The following is a 25,986-nucleotide window of genomic DNA, read 5'->3' on the forward strand; positions in this document are numbered from 1 at the left end:
GCTATACCACTCCTGGGTATCTTTCCAAAAGGGTTGAATTCAGAGAAATACAGCAACATATGCATACCTATGTTCATAGCAGCACAATTTGTAATAGCCAAAATATGGATCCAACCCAGATCACCATCAACAGATGAATGGATAGCAAAACTGTGGGAAATACACACAATGGAATTCTATTCAGCCATAAAGAAGAACAAAATTTTATCATTTGCAAGAAGATGGAAAGCCCTGGAAAGCATCATGTTAAGTGAGATCAGCCAAGCACAGAAGGAGAAGATACACATGTTTCCTCTAATATGCCCAAACTAGAAAACACAAAGGATACCAGTAGGACCCCAGATATTAGAGGGGAAATACTAGCTAAGTTTTAATGGAAAGATAGGAGAGGAGAAAGGCCGATCTTGATTAAGGAGCATCTTCACCTGAACATGTGTAAAATTATGAATAAGACATGGTTAACCTGGCCAACCATTGGTGGGGGGGGGGGGGAGAAAATGGGGGCGGGGGGAGAGGGCACCAAATATAGTGTAAATGTATACTATTTATGTTCAATAAAAAATTGTTAAAAAAATAAAAAAAAAAAAAAAAAAAAAAAAAAAAAAAAAAAAAAAAAAAAAAAAATAAAATGAGGTAAGTCTCTTGTAAGCAGCCTTTTCTTTCTTTCTTTTTTTTGGCTGGAGAGGAAGAGTTACTGAGAACTGGACTCAGGAGCATTCTACCTACGAGCAAAAGCCTCTAGCCCTTTTTATTTTGTTTCAAAATAGGGTCTTGCTAAGTTGCTACAAGTCTCAATATGTTGCTGAGGCTATCCCCAAATCTGTGATCCTCCTGTCTCAGCCTCCCAAGTACTGGGATTACAGGTGTGTGCTACCATGCCCAGCACTCCATGCCTTTTAACTGGATAATTTAAGACATTTATATCCAAAGTAATTATTGACAGGTAAGGACTTACCACTTGTTCTTTGGTTGTGTTGAAGCTAAGGCTTAATTTTAACATGTACAGAATAACGACATCTATCCAATTATGTTATAGTTAGGGTCTAATAGAATAGAAAAAGAACCTGCATAAAACACCTCACACAGAGACTGCAGTTGACAGGTGCTGAGGAAATGGAGCGTTTATTATTGCTACCATCTTACCAGCCTAACATAACTTGCTGTCATGGGATCACTGACGGCCACAGGGTTACATCTACACATGTCCCTTGCCTATTTATTTTAAGCCTAATTCTAAGAACACTGGCTATGCTACTTAATGCTCCTAGGTAAAACACTATAGGACTACTGCAAAATTAAAAGCCAAGAGAATATGCGACAGAATGAATCATTGTTGAACTCATTTATTTCAGTCCAATAAGACCAAATCTACTTTGAAAGACTTCCAGTCAAAATGATTTCCCAACTCTCCCTTAGATACCCAGTTAACACTCTTGCACGAGACACATGCAAACCGTTCATCTAAATCCCCTACACTGCATTCTTTTTCTTCCTTTGTCTTTATAGCTTAGAACACATATGACATCATTATTAAACTACTTCTTGGGCTTCTGCTTAGCATCAAAAATCTTTCATCGGGGCATTCTACCTATGAGCTATGCCCACATGAATTATTTCTGCCCTATTTTAGGGCAGAACTATCCCTATGTTTTTATTTTTTATTTTTGAAAGAGGGTCTTACTAAGTTGCAGAAACCCTCAGTAAGTTGCTGAGGGGCTGTCTGTGAACCTGCGATCCTCCTGCCTCAGCCTCCCAAGCACTAGGATTACAAGCGTGCACCACCATACCCAGCTGTTTTCTGACTTTTTATCATTTTTAAGGTTCCTATGTTGCCTCTTCAGTTACAGAGATCGAAACAGATCAATAAATCCCACAAAAAAGTAAAATAAAGAAGAAAATGACCTAATGGTCATTTTTGGATTATAGTTATATCTCTTAGTATGCTTGGATACTTTAATGACAGCCCCATGCCAATAACCTGATTTTAAAAGAGAAAACATTACAAAAAGCACTTGAGGGATCACTACTCATGGTGCTTGGTGGCATAAAATCTGGTAAGAAGGTTTATAGGGATGCCTGGCCCTGACCTCTAGTATAAAGACACAAACCTTCAAAATATTTGTCAAGGAAGATTACTTAGCAAAAAGAGTAAGGAAATCAAAATAAAGTGAGAGCTAAATTAAGAGTTAAGCAAGAGCAAGAAAAAAAAGTGTTGGAGAATGGAAACGAAATCTCTAGACTGGATGTTTTGCTTTGTTTTGTTTTTATTTTTGGTGGTACTGGGGTTCCTGGAAACCCTCCTACCTCCGGGCTACACTCCCAGACACTTATTTTTTTATATTTATATCTGGAAACAGGGTCTCTTAAGCCAGCAAGGCTGGCTTCGAACCTCCGTGATCCTCCTGTCTCCGCCTCCCGAGCGCAGGGACTACAAGCGTGCGCCACCACGCCCGGCTCTATACTGGATGTTTGCTGAAACTGTTGGATGACTTATATGACTGGACTTATATCACAGGGGGAATAAAATAAGTAGACTTCATCAGAATAGCAAAGAGGGAAGGAATAGCTCTATGTAAGTAAAAGGCTAAAAAAAAACATTAAGTAAAGCTTTTTTTAAAAAAAGCCAGTAAAGGTAATTTTTTTTTCTTTGCGGTTCTGGTGATGGAACCCAGGGGCATTTGACTTCTGAGCTACGCCCCCTGCCCTATTTTTTATTCTTCATTTTGAAACAGGGTCTCACTAAGTAGCTGAGGCTGTCCGCGAACCACGATCCTCCGGTCTCAGCCTCCCGAATGCTGGGATTACAAGCGTGCGCCACCACGCCCGGCTCCAATAAAGGTAATTTACATGTAATGACAAAGACAGGATGTGGGAAATTCTAGAAGAGGTAAAAAGCAGCAGCAGCATCAACAGCAATAAAAAAAATTCATAGAGCATCAACAAGAATCCCTAAACCAATAGGAACCAAAAGGTCATAGATTTTAAAAAAAAAAAAAAGCAAAAGCAAAGGGAAATAGAGCTGCCCAGGCCGAGCCTGCGAAGGGGCGAGCACGGTTTCAGGGCAAGAAAATGGAAGTTGAGAGAGATGATCAATGTGATAAAGATGATGCAGCTGGACCAGTAAATATGGACAAGGGAGGAATCGACATTAAAGAAGAGAAAACACAGAAGGTGATGAAGATCTGTGGCTTAGCAAACAAATTCTAGGTATTCAGCTACTCGGAGCTTTTTGAAATTCTGAAAGAGAAAATTAAGTTTGGTCCACTTAGATACTGAGTTTCATTATTACTTTTTTGCTTATCCAAATTAAAATTTTTAAATGTGTACTTTTATTTCAGATGATTCATATATCAAGGGGATGGTTTCCTCACTAAATTGCCTTTGTAAGAGAAGGCTATATTAATACAAACTGCATATTATATAAAAAGAGAAACTGAACCAAATCACTGAGGCCATTAAAAGCATCCATCCTGCTGCTTCATGCGGGGGTCAAGAGTTCAAGGCTGAAGAGCACAGGCTGCTAGCGTGGTCTCCTTTCTTCTCACCCTTAAAGTCTAATTGCTGACACACGGCTACAGGAGGCCAAAATGAAATGCCACTACAATAAAAATCTCCAAAATTAACCTTCATAAAAAGTTCCATCAAGGAAGACAGTGATCACTGTAAATGAAAACTTACAGACAACTCCGCTGACCAAACTCTAATCGTTTCATGTGTTCCACTTAAAAGTAAGCAGAGCTGAGCCGGGTGGGGTGGCGCACGCTTGTAATCCCTGCGCTTGGGAGGCTGACACAGGAGGATCGCACAGGTTCGAAGCCAGCCTCAGCTACTTAGTGAGGCTCTCAGCAACTTAGTGAGACCCTGTTTCCAAAAATAGGTCTGGGAGTATAGTCCAGAGGTAGAAAGCCTCTGGGCTCCACTCCCAGTACCACAAAAAAAAAAAAAAAAAAAAAAAAAGTAAGCAGAGCTTATGGACTTCACATGGATTCTCCCCGATGCTCATCATCAGTACCGCTCCAGCACACACTGCTCACACTGTAAATGTTTCTAACTCTAGTTAGCAGTGACATCTTGAAAGGAATAGATAATACATTTGACACGAATTACTAGTTCACTACTTAGGAAGAAAAAAAGAGGCAGAATTGCTTACAGACCTGCTAGGTATGTCTAAAGGAAAGTGAGATCCGGGCACTATTTTCGAAACTCTTGAAACATATTTTGGAACTGAAAAGAAAATCTGAGGGCATGATTAACTGTCCAGGGTCTTACAGAAGGAGCACACGGCCGAAGACTCACAATCCTGCCGGGAAGAGAATGACCTGAAACAAACCCTTCCCCTTCCCAGAACCCCCATAAAGAAGGAAGAAGCCACCGCCAACGGTCATGAACTTAAAGCAGGAGGCACCCACATGGCACAAAGTAGAAATTAAAAATTGGATAATACTAATGATTCTTTTTTTGTGTGGTACTGGAGGTGGAACCCAGGGGCTTTCTACCTCCGGGCTATACTCCCAGACCTATTTTATACTTTATTTGGAAACAGGGTCTCACTAGTTGCTGAGAGCCTCACTAAGTAGCTGAGGCTGGCTTCAAACCTGCGCGGTCCTCCTGTCTCAGCCTCCCAAGCACTGGGATTGCAAGTGTGCGCCACCACGCCCGGCTCGCTAATGATTTTTAAGTAACTATCAGACAAACTTAAGTGACTATCATCTGGGCCAAGAAACAGAATACTACCAACATCACAGAACTACCTGACCCCACCCGCTATATGCCCGGGCCCCAATTGTTACCCTTATCTCCCCAGGAGGGGTGACCACAGCCCTGGGTTTTACATTAATCATTTCCTTGATTTTTTATTTTATCATTTAAACAAGCACCCCTAAGTAACAATTTCCTTTTTTCCTGTGTTAGAACTTTTCATTCAGTCATACCAAGGCCCTCTATGGATATATAACGTTTCTTATTCCATGTTGTACTGGAGAGACTCATCCCCTGGTTTGTGTGTGCACCCCAGCATTAATAGATGTTTGGGTTGCCTCTAGTCAAGGTTCTCCTGAGCAACAGAGCCATGAGCATGCATGTACTTTTGCCAGAATTGCTCTAGAGATTCACCTAAGGTCAAAGTGATAAACTCTCAACATTACTGAGAAATGGTAAACTATCTTCCAAAGTGAATATGTCATGTACAAACACTAACTGCAGGAGACAGAAACTCACTCCTCATTTCCCAACCTGCAAAATTTTACTGCTGCCGGCATTCCGGAGGCTGAGACCCGAGGATCGCGCAGGTTTGAAGCCAGCCATGCTGGCTTAAAAGACCTTGTTTCCAAATAAAAATATAAAATAGGTCTGAGAGTGTAGCCCGGAGGTAGAAGGGTTTCCAGGAAACCCAGTACTACAAAAAAATAAAATAACACTTAGTGAAAATTGAACCAGAGAGGTATTTGTGTAGCCCATCTGATTCTGGCAGGAAAAAAATAATGTATTTTTTAAAAGTCCAAAACATAGAGCCCTTAAACAAAATCTGGATTACACAAGACCCTAACATGAATGGCCATCCTTCAGACACAAGATGAAGGGCAGCCATGAGATGAAGAAGAAAGACAAACAATGACAGGTGGAAACCATCAGTGGGGGAGGGGGAAACATTCTTTTATGACTTAACCTAAAACCAAAAATGTTTTAAATACTTTTGAGACTCAGAGCAACAGCACTGATATTCAACAAATAGACTCAACAATCAATAGTACCAAGAACTTTTCATTTTTCAGAAAAATGAAAATATGTGAATTCTGGTAGAAACCATTGATATTTATGTCTAGCATTCCAGAAAAAAATAAAAAAAGAAGTGGACGTCATTTGACTCTACCAGATACATATAATTAAGAATTCAGAGTGTGGCACACGCTTGTAATCGCAGTACTTGGAAGGCTGAAACAGGAGGACCAGGCCTTACTCAGCTACTTAGTAAGGCCATCCGCAACTTAGTGAGACCTTGTTTTAAAATAAGAATAAAAAATCGGGCTGGGGGTGTGCCTCAGAGGTAGAATGCCCCTGGGTTCAATCCCCAGTACCAAAAAAAAAAAAAAAAAAATTCAGACAAACACTAAATCTAGATATCATGCTTACACATTAAGCCAAACTAAAATCAATGGTAAATTTGAGGTAAGATGCAAAGCGTCATCAAATCAAACACTATTCTTGCTTTTCCTACAGTTAGAATGTTGCCTAGGTTACCCAGGCATGGTGGTACATGTCTGTAATCCTATTTAGGAAGCTGAGACAGAAGGATCCTAGGTTCAAGACCAGTCTCAGCAATTTAGTGAGATTCTCGGCAACTTAACGAAACCCTGTTTCAAAAGAAAACAGAAAAAACAATTGCCTAAAGTTAGACCAAAACATGATTCAAATCCAGATGTGCTCAACTTAGAGTGCTCCTTATATTAAATCATATTGTCAAGGAGATCATATCGCAAAGCCGGGCATAGTGGCGCACACTTGTTAATCCCAGCATTTGGGAGTCTGAGATAGAAGGATCATGGTTCGTGGACAGCCTCAGCTACTTAGTGAGGAGGCCCTTTGCAACTCAGTGAGACCCTGTTTCAAAATAAAGAATAAAAAATAGGGCTGGGGATATAGCTCAAAGGAAGAATACCCCTGGGTTCTAAGCCCCAGTACCACAAAAAAAAAAAAAAAAATACATAGCAACCAAACTTAAATGTCCAATATTAGCCAGGCGTGGTGGTGCAGTTTGTAATCCCAGTACTTGGGAGGCTGAGACAGGAGGATCTCAGGCTCTCAACCAACCTCAGCTACTTAGTGACACTCTCCACAACTTAGTAAGACCATATTTCAAAATAAAAGATAAAATATTAGGGCTGGAGGTATAGCTTGGAGGTAGAATATCCCTAGGTTCCATCCCCAGTGTTGCAAAAAATATTTCCAATATTAAAAATCATCATCAGCCAGGTGTGGTGGCACACTCTTGTAATCCCAGCATTCAGGAGGCTGAGACCGGAGGATCGCGGTTCATAGACAGCCTCAGCTTAGTGAAACCCTCCCCAACTTAGTGAGACCCTGTTTCAAAATAAAGAAAAAAAAAAAAATAGAGCAGAGGGTGTAGCTTGGAGGTGAATGCCCCTGGGTTCCATCCCCAGACCAGACAAAAAAAAAAAAAAAAATCATCATCTTTAAGATTGATAAATTGTTTCTAAATTCAGCTACTTTGTTACTCAGCAGAAAAATTAGACACTAATAAAGAAAATCAGGAAATAGAATCCAAAAGGTTACGTAATCTTTCCAAAACTAAAATACAAAGATAAATTACTATCCAAAGTAGTTGTAAAATAAAGTCATAACTGATAAAATTTAATTACACACCTGTAATACCAGTATTTGGGAGACTGAGACAGAAGGATCACAGGTTCAAGGCCAGCCTTAACACTTTAGTGAGGCCCTCAGCAAAATCCTGTTTCAAATTTTAAAATACTTTTTTAAAAAAATTAACACTTTAGAGTCGGGCTTGGTGGTGCACACTTGTAATCCCTGTGCTTGTGAGGCGGAGACAGGAAGATTGCACAGGTTCAAAGCCAGCCTTGCTGGCTTAGGAGACCGTTTCCAAAAAAAAAAAAAAAAGACATATATATATATATATGTCTGGGAGTATAGCCCGGAGGTAGAAGGGTTTCCAGGAACCCCAGTATCACACACACACACACACACACACACACAAATTAACACTTTAGGAAACAAAGCAAAAATTGGACCTTTAAGAAAAAGTATATGAGAACATCTTCATAATTTGAGGGGAAAAGAAGGATTTCTCAAGGCAGAAAACAGTATAAACTACATGAGAAAATTGATAAATTCAATTACATCAAATTTTAAAACTACAAGACAACACTACTATAAAAAAAGTAAGTCTCATATTGGCAGAAGATATTTGCAAACACAAGCAAAAACATCAAAAGAAACATCAACAATATGCCTTTTAAATCTACAAATCAATACATAACAAACTAGACAAATGATCAAAGAACAGCAGGCGGTTCAGAGATGAAGCAAGAAACTCAACGCAAAGACTGCAAAGACTCCAAGCTCCGTAGCAAGGAAGGCGAAGCAAAGGCCGCAAGGACCAGGCGGCGCCACCCTGAGCGCCAGCCCCAGGCTCCCCGCAGCAACGCTCCCCACCAGCCAACATCAGACACCCCAGCAGCCAGGCCGGTCTGCAGCCACCGCTTCCTCCCTTCCAAGGCCAAGAATCCTGCCCGAATCCATAGATCCACCTTGTACTGCCTGGCCTCGCTCAGGCCTCTGCTCCCTCTCTATCCAGCTAAATGCAACGTCACTCTTTCCAAGCGCCCTTTCCCCTGTCTTATTTCATTGCATTTGCTGGGCTAACCCGTCATCATGACTTAAATCCTGCTCTCCCATCCTTCTCTGCCTGCACCCACAACAGTAGAGAAGCACCACCTGTTCTCACTTTAAATTCAGCAACACCAACATCCAGCGGCCCCCGTCATCTCCTGGGAAGCAGTCCTTATTTCCCATTTCATGCACTCTCCTGCTCACTGTACGGCTATTTCTCACCTTCTGTTTTCTCCTCACACTTCCCATGCCTCCTCCCCAGCCCTCTCACAGTTTTCTATTTCTCTAAGAAAACAAAACCAAATAGAAGAGAACTTCCTCAAGCCACATCCCATCTACCCACCTAGCATCATCACCGTTTCCTTCTGCCAAGGAAGCGCACCCCGGCCCCTCAGCAGAACCACCCGAGGGCGGATCAGGAGTAGCCTCATGGCGGAGCCATCTGTCCATTCTTGGTTGTCAGCTGCATTTGACACAGATCCCTCTTCTTTCCCTCAAAACCCCTGAGGACACTGTGCTTCTCCTTTTTATTTCTATCACCCACGCACAATCTCCCTGGCCTGTCTCTTCTTGTTTCCGTAACCTTGACTCACAGTGGTACCCACGGCTCAGCACTTTTCTAGGTACAAATTGAACATTTACTCCAAAAATCTATAATCCAAAATAGCCATGGTAGCACACACTTATAATCCCAGTACTTGGAAGGCTGAGACAGGAGGACCACAGTTTTGAGAGCAGCCTTAGTAACTTAGCAAGATCTTATTTCAACATAAAAAATAAAATCAGGCTGGGGGTTTAGTTCAAAGGTAGAATGTCCCTGGGTTCAATCCCCAGTACCTCCACCAAAAAAAAAAAAAAAAAAAAAAAAGCCAAAACCTTCTGAACACCTAGATGATGTCACAAGTGGAACACTTCACACTTTGACCCATCTCAGTCAAGACACAGGTGCACCACACATTCCGTATAAAAACAACTTCAGGAGCTAGGGATGTAGCTCAGTGATAGAGCCTACTGTGCACAAGGCCCTGGGTTTGATCCCAACACTGCAAAAAAAAATTTTTTTTAAAGATTCTTTTTAGACAGGCATGGTGGCACATGGTTATAATTCCAGTAGTTGGGAGGCTGAAATAGGAGAATCACAGTGTTCCAGGACACCCTTAGCAAGTAGTGAGACTCTCATCAACCTAGTGAGAGCCCGTTTAAAAATAAAAATAAAATAGGGTTGGGTGTGGAGTTCAGAGGTAGAATGTTGAATGCCTACCACAAATAAATAAATAAATAAATAAATAAATAAATAAATAAATGTAACTTCAGAGCCAGGCATGGTAGGGGTATACCTGTAAATCCAGTAATTGGGAGGTTGAGACAGAAATCACAAGTTCGAGGCCAGCTTTAGCAAATTAGTGAGACCCTTTTTCAGAACTGGTCCATCTATTCCCTCAACCCTGCCTGTCCTCGGTCTATTCCCACACAGTGGGTGATCCTGGCTGCATCGCTCTTCTCTTTAACACCCTCCAGTGGCTTCTCGACTCGATTTAAAAGCCGCCATGAACAAGTTTGCGTGTACACCTCTCTGACCACTCTGCTACCTGCTCCGCTTGCTTCCCCCGGGCTGTTCTTCCTTGCTAGTCCCATAGTCCTAGAGTAAAGTCATGGAACTTGCCGCTCCTATCTGCAACACTCTTGCTGCAGATATCCCCAAGCCTCCCTCCCTCGCCTTCCTTGGCCGTCAGTCCCACGTTCTCTTCCTGGTAAGAACTTCCCCAGTCACACTATAACACCACAGCCCTTCCCCGCTGTGTTTCTTTCTTCCCTATGAATTATCACCATTTAACATTCTGTAAGCTTTCCCTTTCTTTACTGTTTATTTCTACGCTCTAGAATGTCAACTCCACAAGGCAGGGGGTTTTGTCGATTCTGATCGCTGCCATATCCCCAGCCTCTAACTCAGTATCTGGAAACTGTGGGTACTTAAATGCTGTTGAACAAACCACATCTAGGTGTCATTCAATCAAATGACCAAATTTTTTTTTTTTTGGGGGGGGGGTACTGGGGATGGAACCCAGGAGAATTCTACCTCCGAGCTACACACCCAGACCTACTAATTCCAGCATTCAGAAGGCTGAGACCGGAGGATCGCAGTTTGTGGACAGCCTCAGCTACTTAGTGAGGCCCTCCGCAACTCAGTGAGACCCTGTTTCAAAATAACGAATAAAAAATAGGGCAGGGGGTATAGCTCGGAGGTTGAATGCCCCTGAGTTCAATCCCCAGGCCCGCAAAAGAAATAAAATAAAATAAAATAAAGAATAGAAAAAGAGAGCTGGGAATGTAGCTCAGAGGTAGAATGCCCCTGAGTTCAACCTCCAGTACTGAAAAAAAAATTGTCTGAAATGCTCTTTTCGCTTTATTTCTCTGTTCCTTAGTCTGTCACCCTTTAAAAATTTTAACCTGCCGGGCGTGGTGGCGCACGCTTGTAATCCCCGCGCTTGGGAGGCGGAGACAGGAGGATCGCGCAGGTTCGAAGCCAGCCGTGCTGGCGTAAGAGACCCTGTTTCAAAAATATAAAATAGGTCTGGGAGTGTAGCCCGGAGGAAGGAGGGCTTCCAGGAACCCCAGTACCACAAAAAAAAAAAAAAAAAAAAATTTTAACCTGGCAATAGTATTTTTATTGAGGCCAAGTCACACGTTGTTGTAAGGACTACTCTTGTACACTTTGCCCAGTCTTCCCCCCATAATGACATTTTGCAAAAGCACAGTATATATCACAACCAGGAGAGTGACATGCCCACTCTGATACAACCAGCGGCTTTATTCAGAACGCCCTGTTATCCATACTCATTGTGTGCACAGTAAGTTCTACATAATTTTCTTACTTTGTAGGTTTATGTATCTGCCAACATAATGAAGATGCTGGACAGTACCAGCACCACAAGATCCCCAACATGGCCCTCTTAGAGCCACTGCCCCCTCCCGCCTTCAAGCCCTGGCCTCTAGCCTATCTTCCACTGTCTTTGAACTCGCTGTGCCACGCCCTAGCGGAGCGTACCGGGTGTGCCCAGACTCCTCCCGGGTTCCCAGACACTGCCTTCAGCTCTGCATCACACCAGGTGGAGTCGGTCTCTGACAACAGCCAGTCATGGGGAAATGGGCTGATACTGTGGATGTTACTTTATTGATGTTACCAATAGAGAAGACAATTCAAAAGCAAAAGAGGAGTTTTTTGCATTCAGGTACATGTGGCTCTAATATGTTTATATCCACTCATATGTATATTTCCGGCTACAAAAGCAGAAGGAAAAAATATATATTCTAGGAATTTTGCAAAGCTTCATGTAAACATAATTATTGATTCTGCTAAAATTAAAGAGACTATGTTTCGGAAACTACCAGATTTAAAATGGCAAGGTTTGATGTTTTCCATTTATAGAAACCTTTTTCTCTATCTCAGACATTTTAGTCATTCTACATCAGTACATGGAAACTCTGACTTCCACTTTAAAAAAAGGTCAGATGTTTCCCTGAAAACCATTAGAAAACAGTCTTTTATTTAAATTAAAATCCAATAAAGGCTACCAGATGTGGTGGCACACACTTGTAATCCCAACATCTGGGAAGCTGAGATAGGAGAATCACGGTTCGCAGACAGTCTGAGCTACTTAGTGAGGCCCTTTGCAACTCAGTGAGACCCTGTTTCAAAATAATAGGGCTGGGTGTGTAGCTCAGAGGTAGAATGTCCCTGGGTTCCATCCCCAGTACTGCAAAAAAAAAAAAAAAAAAAATCCAATAAAGGATGAATTACTAGCTGTAATGTAAAGGATGAATTACTAGCTGTAAAAATGCAATTCAAAAAGTAACATAAATAAAACGTCTACGCAACTTTCATAGAACCAAGCAGAATGCAACTAGGTCTCATACCTGCAGAGCTCAGGAGAACGCTGAAGTCTGTCCCCCTCTGGGACTCTCCGCTTTCATTACTGACCTCTTTTTCAGTCTCTTGGTATCGATCCCAGTTAGAGACGATCTTTCCTTTAGAATACTTTCCCTGTACGTCATTCTCTTCTCCATAGGTTTCTTCATCACTATCATCTTCTACCTATAATCATTACGGACAAATCAATAAGCAGGCAGTGGAAATCTTGACCTCAGTAGCCTTCACAGAAAAACAAACAAAAAATAGGTATCACAATAAAAAGTAAGTTCATACATCAGCCTGCTGGAGGACATTAAATAATGTTGTGTTGTGTTGTGTTGTGGTAGTGGGGATGGAACCCAGGGGCCTTCTACCCCTAGGCTATACCCACGGCCATATTTTTTTAATTTGGAAACAGGATCTCACTAAGTTGCTGAGTGCCTCACTAAGTTGCTACAGCTGACCTCAGACCTGCCATCCTCTTGTCTCAACCTCAAGTACTGGGATTACAGGCATGCACCACCGAAGTGTCTCTAAATAGTTAAGGAGATCCGTCAAGCCCAGTGTTGGGTCAAGCTGAACTCTTGAGCGGGCACTGACAAGGAAATCTGGCAAGTGACTGCCTGAACATTTGTGCAAATGGCATCGCTAAGCCCTGTCCCTGTGTCCTGTTTTGATAGCTTCATCTTGTTGAAATAAGTGAGGCAGTAAAAGTCCCAAACTCAAAGACTTTAAGGTGGAAATCAATTCTTCCTTTCAATTTTCAGATTTTACAAACATGCTCCAAAAACATATACTTTAAGCTTCAAGTAGGAACCCTGCTAGGATCCACTCCAGAGAGTTTCCAGTGTTAGGCATCAGAAGGTTAAGAAAACATGTAAAGCAATGCAGATGAGAAACTCTAGAATATAATGGGTTTAGTTCCATCAACAAATAAATTTCAGGAGAAAAATAGTGGAAGAAAAGAGAGAAGCCGGGCATGGTGGCACACGCTTGTAATCCCAGCATTCGGGAGGCTGAGACCAGAGGATCACGGTTCTCAGACAACCTCAGCTACTTAGTGAGGCCCTCTGCAACTTAGTGAGACCCTGTTTCAAAATAAAGAGTAAAAAATAGGGCAGGGGGTGTAGCTTGAAGGTAGAGTGGGTTCTATCCCCAGACCCACAAAAAAAAAAAAAAGAGAGAGAGAGACAGAGAGAGAAATCTATGCATCAAAAGAGTTTAATGGCATACCTGTAATCCCAGTACTTGGAAGGCTGAGACAGAATTGCAGTTTCAAGGATAGCCTCAGGAACTTAGCTAGACCCTGTTTCAAAATTTAAAAAAAAAAATTCTAAGGCTGCAGGTCTAGCTCAGAGATAAAATACAACTGGGCTCAATTCTTAGTGCCACACACCAAAAAAAAAAAAAGCTTAATTGTCTAGGGATGTAGCTCAGTGGTAGAAGCCTGCTAGCAGCCCTGGGCTCCATTCCCAGCACCACAAAAAAAAAAAAAAACTTTATGGACACACAAGCAATGGTAATGTCAGCAACTCATCCATACTCTGACTCAATCCTACCAGAGAAAATGATCACTGAGAAAATTGGGGAAATATAAACAATGGTTGGATATTTGGTTATATTAAGGATATACTATTAATTTTTTATGCTCTTACCTTTGAGATACAAATATTATACTATGGATGAAAAGATTTGACACTTGAAATCTGCTTCAAAATGGTGGGAAGGGGTAGTGGGTAGAAATGAACTGGGCACAACTGGTAGTTGCTGGAGCTGGATGCCGGGTATGGGGAAATCCATTATATAATTATTCGATCTACTTTTGTATGTTTCAATTTTTCCATTAAAATTTTAAAAAGAAATACATATAGAATCTAAAGGCACAGTTCAAAGAAGTATCTCAAAGATCATAAAATCCTGGCCAAGAAAAAAAACTAGTGAAATATTAACACAATCTCTCTGTACAGGACAAGTTAGTATAGGCTTTTTTTTTTTTTTTCTTCAGTACTGGGGATGGAACCCAGGGGCATTCTACCTCTGAGCTACACCCCCAGCCCAATTATTTAGGGTTTTTTTGTGTGTGTGGTATTGGGAATGGAACCCAGGTGCATCCTACCTCTGAGCTACACCCCTATTTTTTATTCTGTATTTTGAAACAGGGTCTCACTAAGTAACTCAGGCTGTCCGCAAACCACGATCCTCCTGTCTCAAGCCTCCCAAATGCTGGGATTACAAGCATGCACCACCATGCCCTGCTTTTATCTCTATCTCATCTTTTGTGAAGTGTCTACTCAATTCAGTTGCCCATTTCTTGACTGGGTTATTTGTTTTGCTAGTGTAAAATCTTTTAAGCTCTTTGTATATTCTGGATATCAGCCCTCCATTACAGGGATAGCTGGAAAAGATCTTGTTCCATTCTTAAGCTTTCTCTTTAGATTCTTGATGATTTCCTTTGATGAGCAGAAACTTTTTAGTTTGATGCCATCCCATTGATTAATTCTTGTTTTACTTTCCTGCACTCTGAAGGTCTTGTTGAGGAAGTTTCTACCTATGCCTATATGTTGGAGTGTTGAGCCTATGCCTTCCTCTAATGGCTTTACAGTCTCTGGTCTGATTTCCCGGTCTTTGATCCATCTCGAGTTGATTCCTGTGCATGGTGAGAGGTAAGGATTTAGTTCCATTTTTCTTCAAACAGAGATAGCCAGTTCTCCCAGCACCATTTGTTGAAAGGCTGTCTTTTCTCCAGTGTATGAATTTGGCCCCTTTATCAAAGATCAATTGACTAGAGGTGTGTGGGTTTGTTTCTGTATCTTCTATTCTCTTCCATTGGTCTGTGTGCCTCTTTTTGTACCAATACCAAGCTATTTTAAGTACTACAGTTCTGTAGTATAATTTGAAGTCAAGATTTGTGATGCCTCCTGCATGGATCTCATTGCTGAGACTTGCTTTGACTCTTCTGGGTCTTTTGTTTCTCCATTTGAAATTCATGACTGATTTTCTAGGTCTATGAAGAATATCATTAGTATTTTGATAGGGATTGCATTATTCTGTAGTACAGACTTCAAAAAATAACAAAGAGACAGAATCTGTACATTGCAAAAAATTGAGGTAAAAAAACATAAAATCTAAAACAAAAACCCCACATTCCCATCATCCAGAGAGTAGCATCAAACCTTAGTGTATATATTTCCAGATCTTTTTCTTTTTCTTTTTTTTTTTTTTTTTTTTTTGGTACTGAGGATAGAACTCAGGAGAATTCTACCTCCAATCTAGACCTCCGGCCCTATTTTTTTTATTCTTTATTTTGAAACAGGGTTTTATGAGTTGCAAAGGGCCTCACTAAGTAGCAGAGGCTGTCCATGAACCACGACCCTCCTGTCTCAGCCTCCCAAATGCTGATTACAAGTACACGCCATGACGCCTAGCCTCCAGATCTTTTTCTGTTATACAAACTTTTCTTCTTTTTGGTAACCAGATTATTTTGTGTATATGTGGGGGAAGGGAGGATATTACTGGGGATTGAAATCAGGAGCATTCCTCCTCTGAGCTACATTCCTATACCTTTTTAGCACTTTGTTTTGAAACAGGGTCTTGCTAGGTTGGGTAACCAGATTTTTTTTTTTTTTTCTTTTTTTTTTGTGTGTGTGTGTGTGGTACTGAGGGTGGAACCCAGGGGCTTTTCTACCTCTGGGCTATACTCCAAGACCTATTTTACATATTTTATTTGGAAACAAGGTCTCACTAAGTTGCCGAGAGCCTCACTAAGTAGCCAAGGCTGGCTCTGAACCTGTGCAATCCTCCTGTCTCAGCCTTCCAAGCACTGGAATTAACAAGCATGCGCCAGCACACCCTGCTTAACCAAATGTTTTAAAATCAATATTCTCTACCTCCCCACTGTCAATAAAAATTCATCTCATATAATACTCAAGACTATTTCTAAGCCCCCCACATATAACATTCCTTGACACCTTGTTTTTCCAAGAAAGTACCCAATGCAAGACTATACACTGTACTTAACTGCTTGTCCCTTCGGTCTCTTTAAATCTAATACATTCCCTGTTTTTATGGTACTGGTTTACGGACAAGGCCAGGCCAGAGAGACTACAGAAGAACCCATCTTCTGATTGACTACTTTCTCATGATATTATTTATGGATATTTTCAAATCTTCAATATTGCCTATAAACGAATTTTTTAAATCTAAATGCTAAATCAGGCGTGGTGCCCCATGCTTATAATCCCAGTACTTGGGAGGCTGAGACAGAGATCACAGGTTCATGGCCAGCCTCAGCTACTTAAGTTGAAGCCCTCTGCAACTTAGTGATATCCTGTTTAAAATCAAAAAATAAAAAATAGAGCTGGGGGTACCTCAAGAAAAAAATCTAATTGCTCAGTGAAGCCCCATTAGTTAAGTTTTTGGCACAATACCTCATCACTGGTGCTCTGAAACTTATGGCGGGTCACATCAGATGACAGATAAATAGATACATCAAACCAAGCAACACTATGAACAGCCAGATTGGTCTGGGGGATGCTGTCTCATCCCCTCACTGTACAGTATATGTTTGTCCTTCCAAGAAACTATTTATCTGTTTATCAAGTTAGTTTGGCCCTCTGCGAATTTCTAGTTCCTCATCAGCCATTTACTCAACAAGTTTAACACTAGTAATAATCCTCACCTGAATAAAATTTCATAAGCTGTCATGAAACTGTGGACTAATTGGCCTTTCAAGATCACTTTCAGCCCTCAAATATTACGAGCCTCCGTGTCAAGACAAGAAAATGGCAATCTATAGCACAACCTAGGGATTCCAAAGATTGCCTGAAACCTAGAGGTTCCCACCATTGCTACAAATTTCTGGGAACCAGAAGATGCTGGTATATTAAAAAGTATGTGATTAAAAGAGAACTGCTATGTAAATCACAAATATTAGGAACATTCTTAAGAAAATAGCTTTGGCGTTGATGAGAACGTAGGGGATAGAACGGAAGCTGAAAATAGCAACAGGGCTTAATATGGGAAAATTCAAAATTATTTTGTAGCCCCACTAGGTAAAGTTGAGAGAGACTTCTCCGGTTAGTTCAAAAAACCTCCAAATATAGCTATGCTAAAAATGTACTCCCGGGAAAAAATAATTATCTTGATCTGAAGGAAAAGTATCATCTGAAACACCTGAGGAGTGGCTGCTGCAATCCAGCAAGCCCCAAGGTGGAAGGTGGGAGGCCAGGTGGAATTACCATCACCGAACTCTCACCAAGTGCTTGCAATGGCCGAGCCTCCCACCGATGACTGGCTCGCTAATCCCCAAATTAGAAGAATCACTAAACAAAGATCTCATTACCCCCACCCAAATGCAAACACATGAAGAGGTGTCATTAAAGTTCCATCAAAAGAGGGTAGTAAGAAGTAATAAAATAGAATTTAGAGATCTTTGATGTAGGTACACCTTGAAGTTTCCTAGAGATTTCACATTTGGTTTCTTATGCAAAAATCTAGGACACAATAAAAAAACACGCCAAGCTTCAAAATAGAAAGGACAGAGCACATGAGAAATACTGATAAAAGCAAAGTGAAGGCTAAACAAAAAAAAAAACGTTGCTTTTATGTTAACATCCTTTTTTTGGCTGGGAGGGGGGGTGCTTGGGATTGAACCCAGGTGGGTAGAAATGAACTGTGAAAAAAATATCTTTTCTCAAAGACTGACTCCACCTTGGGTAATCAGAGCAATGGTGGAGGAGGGCTGGGCACACAAGCTACTTCCTGTTAGGGCCTGTTAGCAGGTTCAAAGATAAATGCAAGATAGACTAGTAGTTGCCTCTGAGCTACACCCCCAGCCCTATTTTCTTTTAATTTTGAAACAGGATTTCTTAGGTTGATGAGCGTCTCACTACTTGCAGAGGCTGTCTTTGAACCTGTGATCCTTTGCACTACACCACACCCAGCTTAACATTCTTTCAAAATAAGTCTCATTATTTTCACACCTGGACCATTTCACACCTGGACACTGGCCATTGGTTCCAGTGTTCATAAAATAACAAGAACCCAAAGAGGTTAACAAGGGAAAGACAAACAAATCAAACTACTGCTGAGCTATGATCTCACTGTTAGCCAAAAACAACAACACTGTTGTTTCTCACTTAACCAAAAACAACAAAACCATTCTCAAAAGAGTAGTTTAATATTCTGCAGTTCTTCCAATAGGTAAGGCTCAACTTGACTTCACCTACCCTACAGAACAAAAATGGGAAAAATTATTCCATGGACGGCTATGCAAAGTTGATAACAATCTACAACTCTCAAGGAAGAAAAGCCCGACAACAAGGGACCCAGCACCTATCTGCAGTCATGTACACATCCTCAACCTGTGAGACTGCAATCCAAACCCAGTTTTCTTCTCAAAAGCACAATAGGTAACACTTTAACTCATGGTCCACATAATAAAAGACTCCCTAAAGCCCTATTGAAGAAAGGACTATATAATGATAAAGGACGACAGCCTACATTAAATCATCTTATTGAATGAGATTTAAACCCACTAAACCCACAAAGATCTCAAAATACCACCACAATCAATAATTATATCCTCATCAATTTACTGAGTTATCAGAGCACAGAATCTTTCCATCTTACTACTTCCTAATTCACTTCAAACAATAGCACTGAAATCATTACGTATTCATGAAATTAATAAAAATATAAGACTAAATCATCAATATTCCAAAAATAGGAATTTAGCTTTTTAAAGCAATGCTAATTTTTATTATTTCGTGTGTGTGTGTGTGTGTGTGTGTGTGTGTGTGTGTGTGTTAGTGAGGACTGAACCCAGGGGCATTCTACCTCCAAGCTACACCTTCAGCCTTTTTTATTTTGAAACAGGGTGTCAGATGCTGAGGCTGGCCTTGAACTTGTGATGCTCCTGTCTCATACTCTTCACCAATATTAACCATATTTCTTCCAGTTTTTGTTGTTGTTGTTGTTGTTGTTGTTGTTTTTGTGGTACTGGGGATAGAACCCAGGAGTCTTCTACCTATTTTATATTTTATTTGCAAACAGGGTCTCACTAAGTTGCTGAGAGCCTCACTAAGTAGCTAAGGCTGGCTTTGAACCTGAGATCCTCCTGTCTCACCCACCCAAGTACTAGGATTACAAACGTGCACCACCACGCCCAGCTCTCTTCCAGATTTTTAATCCTTATCATTGCTGGTTCCCAGTTCCTTAAATCCCCTACAACCTCTGATGTGCTTGTCAGATAAAGGCAGAAGTTTATTAAGGAAAAGTGAAGATACACTTTCAAGGGAGAGTGCAGGCCAGCTGGAGAGCAGGAGAGGCCCCAGGGGTCCAGGGGTCCTTCCTCTATAGGAGTCCTATAGGGGGGAGGTAACTAGGGTCACCTAACTGAATTGGGGGTCAGGACTTCCTCTTAGTCTTCAGATTCCCCTGGCAAGAGAGGGGTGATAGGTAGCTGGTGTCCCAGCCTTGCCCTCCTCCTCATGGACCCTTTGGTTACTAGGCATCTCAGGGATTTCAGGAGGGAAGGGGGTCATCGTGATAAGAGTGTGGGCAGTCCTCGCCTTCAGCTGGACCCACACTTGCAGCCACTCTTCCCCTTGGACCTGCTCAGCTTCGTGGGTACCTGCTCCTGTCTTGGGAATGCCCAATGGCCGGATGCCCCACTAACCCCTTGCTTCCTCTGCTGGTTGCTGCCAGCTGCCTTGCAGGCCAATGGCCGTCAGTGGCATATTGCTACCTCACTCATCTTTGGGACTTTGTGGAGAACTTTGTCACCTACCTTTCTGTGGATGTTAGCCTGGAGTTTTGGTTTTGCTATCTCAGTTGTTCTGTGTGTGTGTGTGTGTTTATGGGGGACTTGGGGAGACTAAAAGCATCTTGCTACCATCTTCCCAGAATCCTCAAGTGTTCCTGTTTTTAGGCTTTGCTGTTGCTGACCTCACTGGGTTTTGTATAGAAAAGCTGTCATCCCTTGATTCAGAATCCCAGGTAGAGGGGATGCGGGTGGTGGCACATGCCTGTAATCTTCTTTGAACTACTTTGGGGGACTGAGATGGGAGGACAGGAGGAATGCCAATTGGAGGCAAGCCTCAGTAACTTTAAAAAAAAAAAAATAGGGCTGAGAGTGTAGTTCAGAAATAGAGCAACCTTGAGTTCAGTCCTCAGTACCCTCCACCACACACAACACAAGGCTTTCTGCCTACTGCAGGAGCTGCAGCTATTTCTTTCATTAGAAGACTCTCAGGCCTGTGGCAGGGAGAGAGCTGAATGCCAAGTCTTTGATCCATCTTGAACTGGCTCTTGTGCAGGGTGAGAAAGTGGGGCTTATTTCCATTTTTCTGCCTATGGTTAACCAGTTTTGCCAACACCATTTGTTGAAGAGGCTTTGTTCCAGTGTATGTTTTGGTCCCTTTGTCAAAAATCAACTGGCTGTTAAGTATGCAGATTTGTTTGAGTCTTTTTTTTTTTTTTTTTTTTTTTTTTTTTTTTGCGTGTGTGTGGTACTGGGGATAGAACATAGAACCCAGGGCTATTTTACCTCCATGCTACACCCCCAGACCTATTTTTTTATTCTTTATTTTGAAACAGGGTCTCACTGACTTGCAAAGGGCCTCACTAAGTAGCTGAGGTTGTCCGCAAACCACAATCCTCCTATCTCAGCCTCCCAAATGCTGGGATTACAAGCATGTGCCACCACACCCTAAGTCTTCTAAGTCTTCTATTCTGCTCCCCTGGTCTGTGTATCTATTTTTGTGTCAGTACCATGCTGGTTTTATTACTATAGCTTTCTGAGTATAGTTTGAAGTCAGGTATTATGATGCCTCCTGCATGGTTTTGTTGCTGAGAACTACTTTGGCTATTTTGTATTTGTGTGTGTGTTTTATTTGGTTGTTTTGTTTTGTTTTGTTTTTTTCTTGTGGTGGTACTGGGGGTGGAACCCAGAGGCTTTCTACCTTCGGGCTATACTCCCACACCTATTTTATATTTTATTTGGAAACAGGGTCTTAATACGTTGCTGAGAGCCTCACTAAGTAGCTAAGGCTGGCTTTGATCCTCCTGTCTCAGCCTCCCAAGCGCGGGGATTACAAGCGTGCGCCACCAAGCCCAGCTGGCTATTTTGTATTTTGTTGTTGTTGTTGTTGTTGTTGTTGTTGTCCCAAATGAATTTAAGGACTGATTTTTCTATGTCTGTGAGGAATGATCTTGGTAAGTTAATGGGTATTGCGTTGAATCTGTAGATCACTTTTGGAAGAATGGCCATTTTGATGATATTCTGCCTAGCCAAGAACATGGAAGATCTTTTCATCTTCTAAGGTCTTCTTTGATTTCTTAACACACTCTTTTTAAAATTATGCTGCTTTCTTTCATCAGAAAACTGTTTTTATGGTAATAGAGACCAAGTGTCAGCAGGACTATATGTACTACTTCCCTCAGTCATCATCTTCCTAGAAGTTCTCAATTTCTTTTTTAAATGTTTCATAGTTTTCTTTGTAGAGTTCTTTTGCTTCCTTGGTTAGGTTTATTCCTAAGTAGTTTATTTTTTTGTGGGATATCATGAATGGAAGTGTTTTCTGGATTTCTTTTTCAGTGGATTTATGGTTGGCATACAGGGAAAATTCTGATTTTGTGGGGGGGGGGGTAACTGGGGATGGAACCCTTCCACCTCCGGGCTACACTCCCAGACCTATTTTATATTTTTATTTGGAAACAGGGTCTCTTAAGCCAGCACAGCTGGCTTCAAAAGCTGCGTGATCCTCCTGTCTCTGCCTCCCAAGCGCGGGGATTACAAGTGTGCACCACCACGCCTGGCCTAAGCTTCTGATTTTTTAAGATTGATTTTGTATCCAGACACTTTGCTGAATTTGTTAATAAGTTCTATAAGCCTTTTGGTTAAGTTTGTTGGATCTTCTTTTGTTATTCTAAATGAATTTAAGAACTGATTTTTCTATGTCTAAGAGGAATGATCTTGGTAATTTAATGGGTATTGTGTTGAATCAGTAGATCACTTTTGGAAGAATGGCCATTTTGATGATATTATTCTGCTTATCTAAAAACATGGAAGATCTTTTCATCTTCTAAGGTCTTCTTTGATTTCTGTCATGTCATCTACAATAGCGATAGTTTTAGTTCTTCTTTTCCTATTTGTACTCCTTTGATTTCCTTCTCTTGCCTTATTGCTCTGGCTTGAGTCTCAAGTACTATATTGAAAAGAAGTGGTGATAATGGACCTCCTTGTCTTGTTCCTGTTTCTAGGGAGAATTCTCACAGTTTTTCCCCATTTAATATGATGTTGGCTGTGGGCCTATTGTAGATTGTCTTTATGATATTGAGGTATGTTTCTTCTATTCCAATTCTCTGCAGTGCTTTTAGCATAAATGAATGCTGAATTTTATCAAATGCTTTTTCAGCATCTATTGAAATGATCGTGTGATTTTTGTCTTTGGTTCTGTTTATATGAGTTACATGGACTATGATTTTCATATGCTGAACCAGCCTTGCATCCCTGGGATGAACCCTACCTGGTCATGGTGTATGATTTTCTTGATGTGGTTTTGAATGAGTATTGCTAATATTTTAACAGTTTTGCATCCAAGTTTATCAAAGATATAGGCCTGTACTTTTCTTTCCTTGAGCTGTCGTTATTTGGTTTTGGTATTAATGTGATGTTGGCTTCATAGAATGTATTTGGGAAGAGTCCTTTTTCTTTCAATTTTACAAAATAGATTGAAGAATATTGGAATTAACTTTTCTATAAAGATTTTATAGAATTCACTTGGGAAACCATCTGGTCCTAGGCTTTTGTTTGATGGTAGGATCTTTATTGCTGCTTTATTCTCTTTGATTGCTATTGGTTGGCTTAAATTTTCTAAATATTGACTCAGTTTAGGAAGATTGTATTTATCTAGAAAGTTTTCAATTTCTCCCAGATTTTCCATTTTGTTGGAGTATAATTTTTCAAATTAGTTTCTGATAATCCTCTGGATTGGGTGGTAATATATTTTTCATCTCTTATCTTCATAAATTGGAATGATTCTCTCTTTTTTTTTGTGTTAAGTCAGCTAGTGGTTTATCTATCTTGTTAATTTTTTCAAGAAACCAGCTTTTGGTTTTATTGATGCTCTGTATTTTTTTTAATTCTCTACTCCATTGATTTCTGCTCTGATTTTAATTCCCCGTCCTCTACTGGCTTTGGGGTTAGACTGTTCATGTTTTTCAAGGGCTTTGAGGTATGTCATTAGGTTATTTATTTGATGATTTTCTTTTCTTCTTATGTAGGCACTCAGTGCTATGAATTTTCCTCTGAATACTACCTTCAAAGTGTCCCAGAGGTTTGATATGTTGTATCTCTATTTTCTAGGACTTTCTTGATTTCACTGCTTACTTCATCTATGACCCATTCTTTTTTCAGCAGTGTGGTGTTCAGTCTCCACATGTCTATGTGGTTTCTCTAGGTCTTCTTATAATTGATTTCTAGTTTCATTCCACTGTGGTCTGAGAAGACAGAAGGGAGTATGTCACATTTTTTTAATTTCCTAGTGCTCACTTTGTGACCCAAATGTGTTCTACTCTGGAGAAGGTTCTGTGAGCAGCTGAGAAAAATGTGAACTCTGCTGTAGTTGGGTGGAACACTCTACATGTATCTAATAGGTCCATTTGGTTTATGGTATTTTTTAGGTCTGAGGCATCTTTCCTGACCTTTTGTCTAGAAGATCAGTCTAGCACTGTGAGAGGGATGTTGAAGTCTCCCAGTATTATTGTATTGGGATTTATGTGTGACTTAATGTCACAAAGAGTTAATTTTTTGAAAGTAGATGCACTTATGTTTGAGGTATAAATGTTGACTATTATTATTTCCTCTTGCTGGATTGTTCCTTTTACCAGTTTAAACAAAATGACCTGCTTTGTCTCTTCTAATAAGTTTGGGCTTGAAGTCCAACTTGTCTAATATCATAGTTGCTACTCCTGCTTTTCTTCCAGTTCAGTTGACATGGATTACCTTGCTCCAGCCCTTTACTGTTAGTTTGTTACTATCTTTACTTGTAAGGTGTGTTTCTTGCAGGCAGCAGATAGATGAATTCTGGTTGGTTTTTAATCCATTTTGCCACCTATGTCTTTTTCTTAGGGAGTTGAGGCCATTTATGTTCAGTGTGATTATTGAGAAATGACTTTTAATTCCTAACTTTTTGGGTTTTAACTTCTGTTTGAGATAGTGTTTGTCCTTTGCTTAGTTGTTTGCTTGATAGAAATTATTGTTTCTCTGGTTCTGGTCTGTATTACTTGTTTCTTCTTTGCAATTAATCTCTTTGAGTATTTTCTCCAGTGCTGGTTTGGAAGACATAATTCTTTCAGCTTCTGTTTGTCATGGAAATTTTTATTTCCCCATTGAATTTGAGAAATAGTTTTGCTGGGCAGGAAATTGTGGGCTGCAAGTTGTTTAACTTCAGAATTTGGAATATGTTGCTCCATACTTTCCTGGCCTTCATGACTTGGTTTGGGAAGTCTGCAATGATTCTAATTGGTTTGCCTCTGAATGTCACTTGGTCTTTTGCTTATGATGCCTTTAAGATTCTCTCTTTGGCTTCTAGGTTAATCAGTTTAACTATTATGTGGCACGGTGATCCTTTTCTCTGATTTGGTGCAAAGGGAGTTCTATAAGTTTTCTGTACCTGTGTATTAACCTCTTTTACTGTGCTTGGAAATTTTTCTGTATTACTCCTTTGAAACAATTGTTGATCCTTTTGGTTTCACATTCTATTCCTTCTTTTATACCTGTTATTCTTAGGTTAGCTCTTTTAAGATGGATCCATATCTCTTCAATGTCCAATTCATGCTGTTGAATTGTTTTTTCTAAATTATATACCATGCATTCATTTTTGGAGTAATCGTCTTCTAAGAGCGATATTCTGTTCTCCTTGTGGACTACTCTATTGTTTATAGTTTCTACTGATCCCTTCACTTCAATGATTGCATCCTTTATTTCTTTCAGGCTCTCTCTAAGTTCTTTTCAGAAATCCCGTATCATTTCTACAGTTAGATTTCTGATTTGTCCTTCTGGAAATCTCTGCAATTCTGTGTTTCAGAAGTTAATATTTGTTGTTTTTGATAGATTTCTCAGTCTGTAGGTGTCAGCTGGTATATACAAAGGCAAGTTTTGTGTTGTATTCAGTGGTAAAGGTTGAGTGAGGAGGAAAGTGAAGTCGTAGATGCAGTAAGGTAAAGCCAAAAATAGGATCGAATGGGATGAAAGTATGAGTTTGGTAAGGTAGTATATAATAAAGATTAGAATGCCGGGCGTGGTAGCGCACGCTTGTAATCCCCGCGCTTAGGAGGCAGAGACAGGAGGATCGCGCAGGTTTGAAGCCAGCTGCGTGCTGGCTTAGGAGACCCTGTTTCCAAATAAAAATGTAAAAATAGGTCTGGGAGTGTAGCCCAGAGGTAGAAGGGCTTCCAGGAACCCGAGTACCACCAAAAAAAAAAAAGATTAGAGATAGTAAATATATAGTAAGATTCTAATAACCAATGTAGAGTATTTAGTATTTGCTAAATACTGTGGGCTGCAAGTTGTTTAATTTCAGAATTTGGAATATGTTGCTCCATGACTTGGTTTGGGAAGTCTGCGATGATTCTAATTGGTTTGCTAATTATTAGTATTAATACTAATACTATTTAGTATTTAGCAAATACTCTACAACCAGAGT

The 25,986-nt window shown here is 40.5% G+C and overlaps 1 protein-coding gene across 1 annotated transcript in view; it reads right to left on the minus strand.

The window, feature by feature from the left end:
- AVEN (apoptosis and caspase activation inhibitor) overlaps positions 1–25,986 on the minus strand; it is a gene marked incomplete at both ends in the record, with an annotated part of 177,501 nt that overhangs the window by 128,517 nt on the left and 22,998 nt on the right. The window contains one exon of the mRNA XM_080706826.1: positions 12,283–12,460. Coding sequence (XP_080562952.1) covers positions 12,283–12,460 — 178 coding nt within the window. The remainder of the gene's footprint in view (positions 1–12,282; positions 12,461–25,986) is intronic.

The sequence above is a fragment of the Muscardinus avellanarius genome, assembly GCF_963383645.1.
Source record: "Muscardinus avellanarius genome assembly, chromosome: 12".
NCBI lineage: Eukaryota > Metazoa > Chordata > Mammalia > Rodentia > Gliridae > Muscardinus > Muscardinus avellanarius.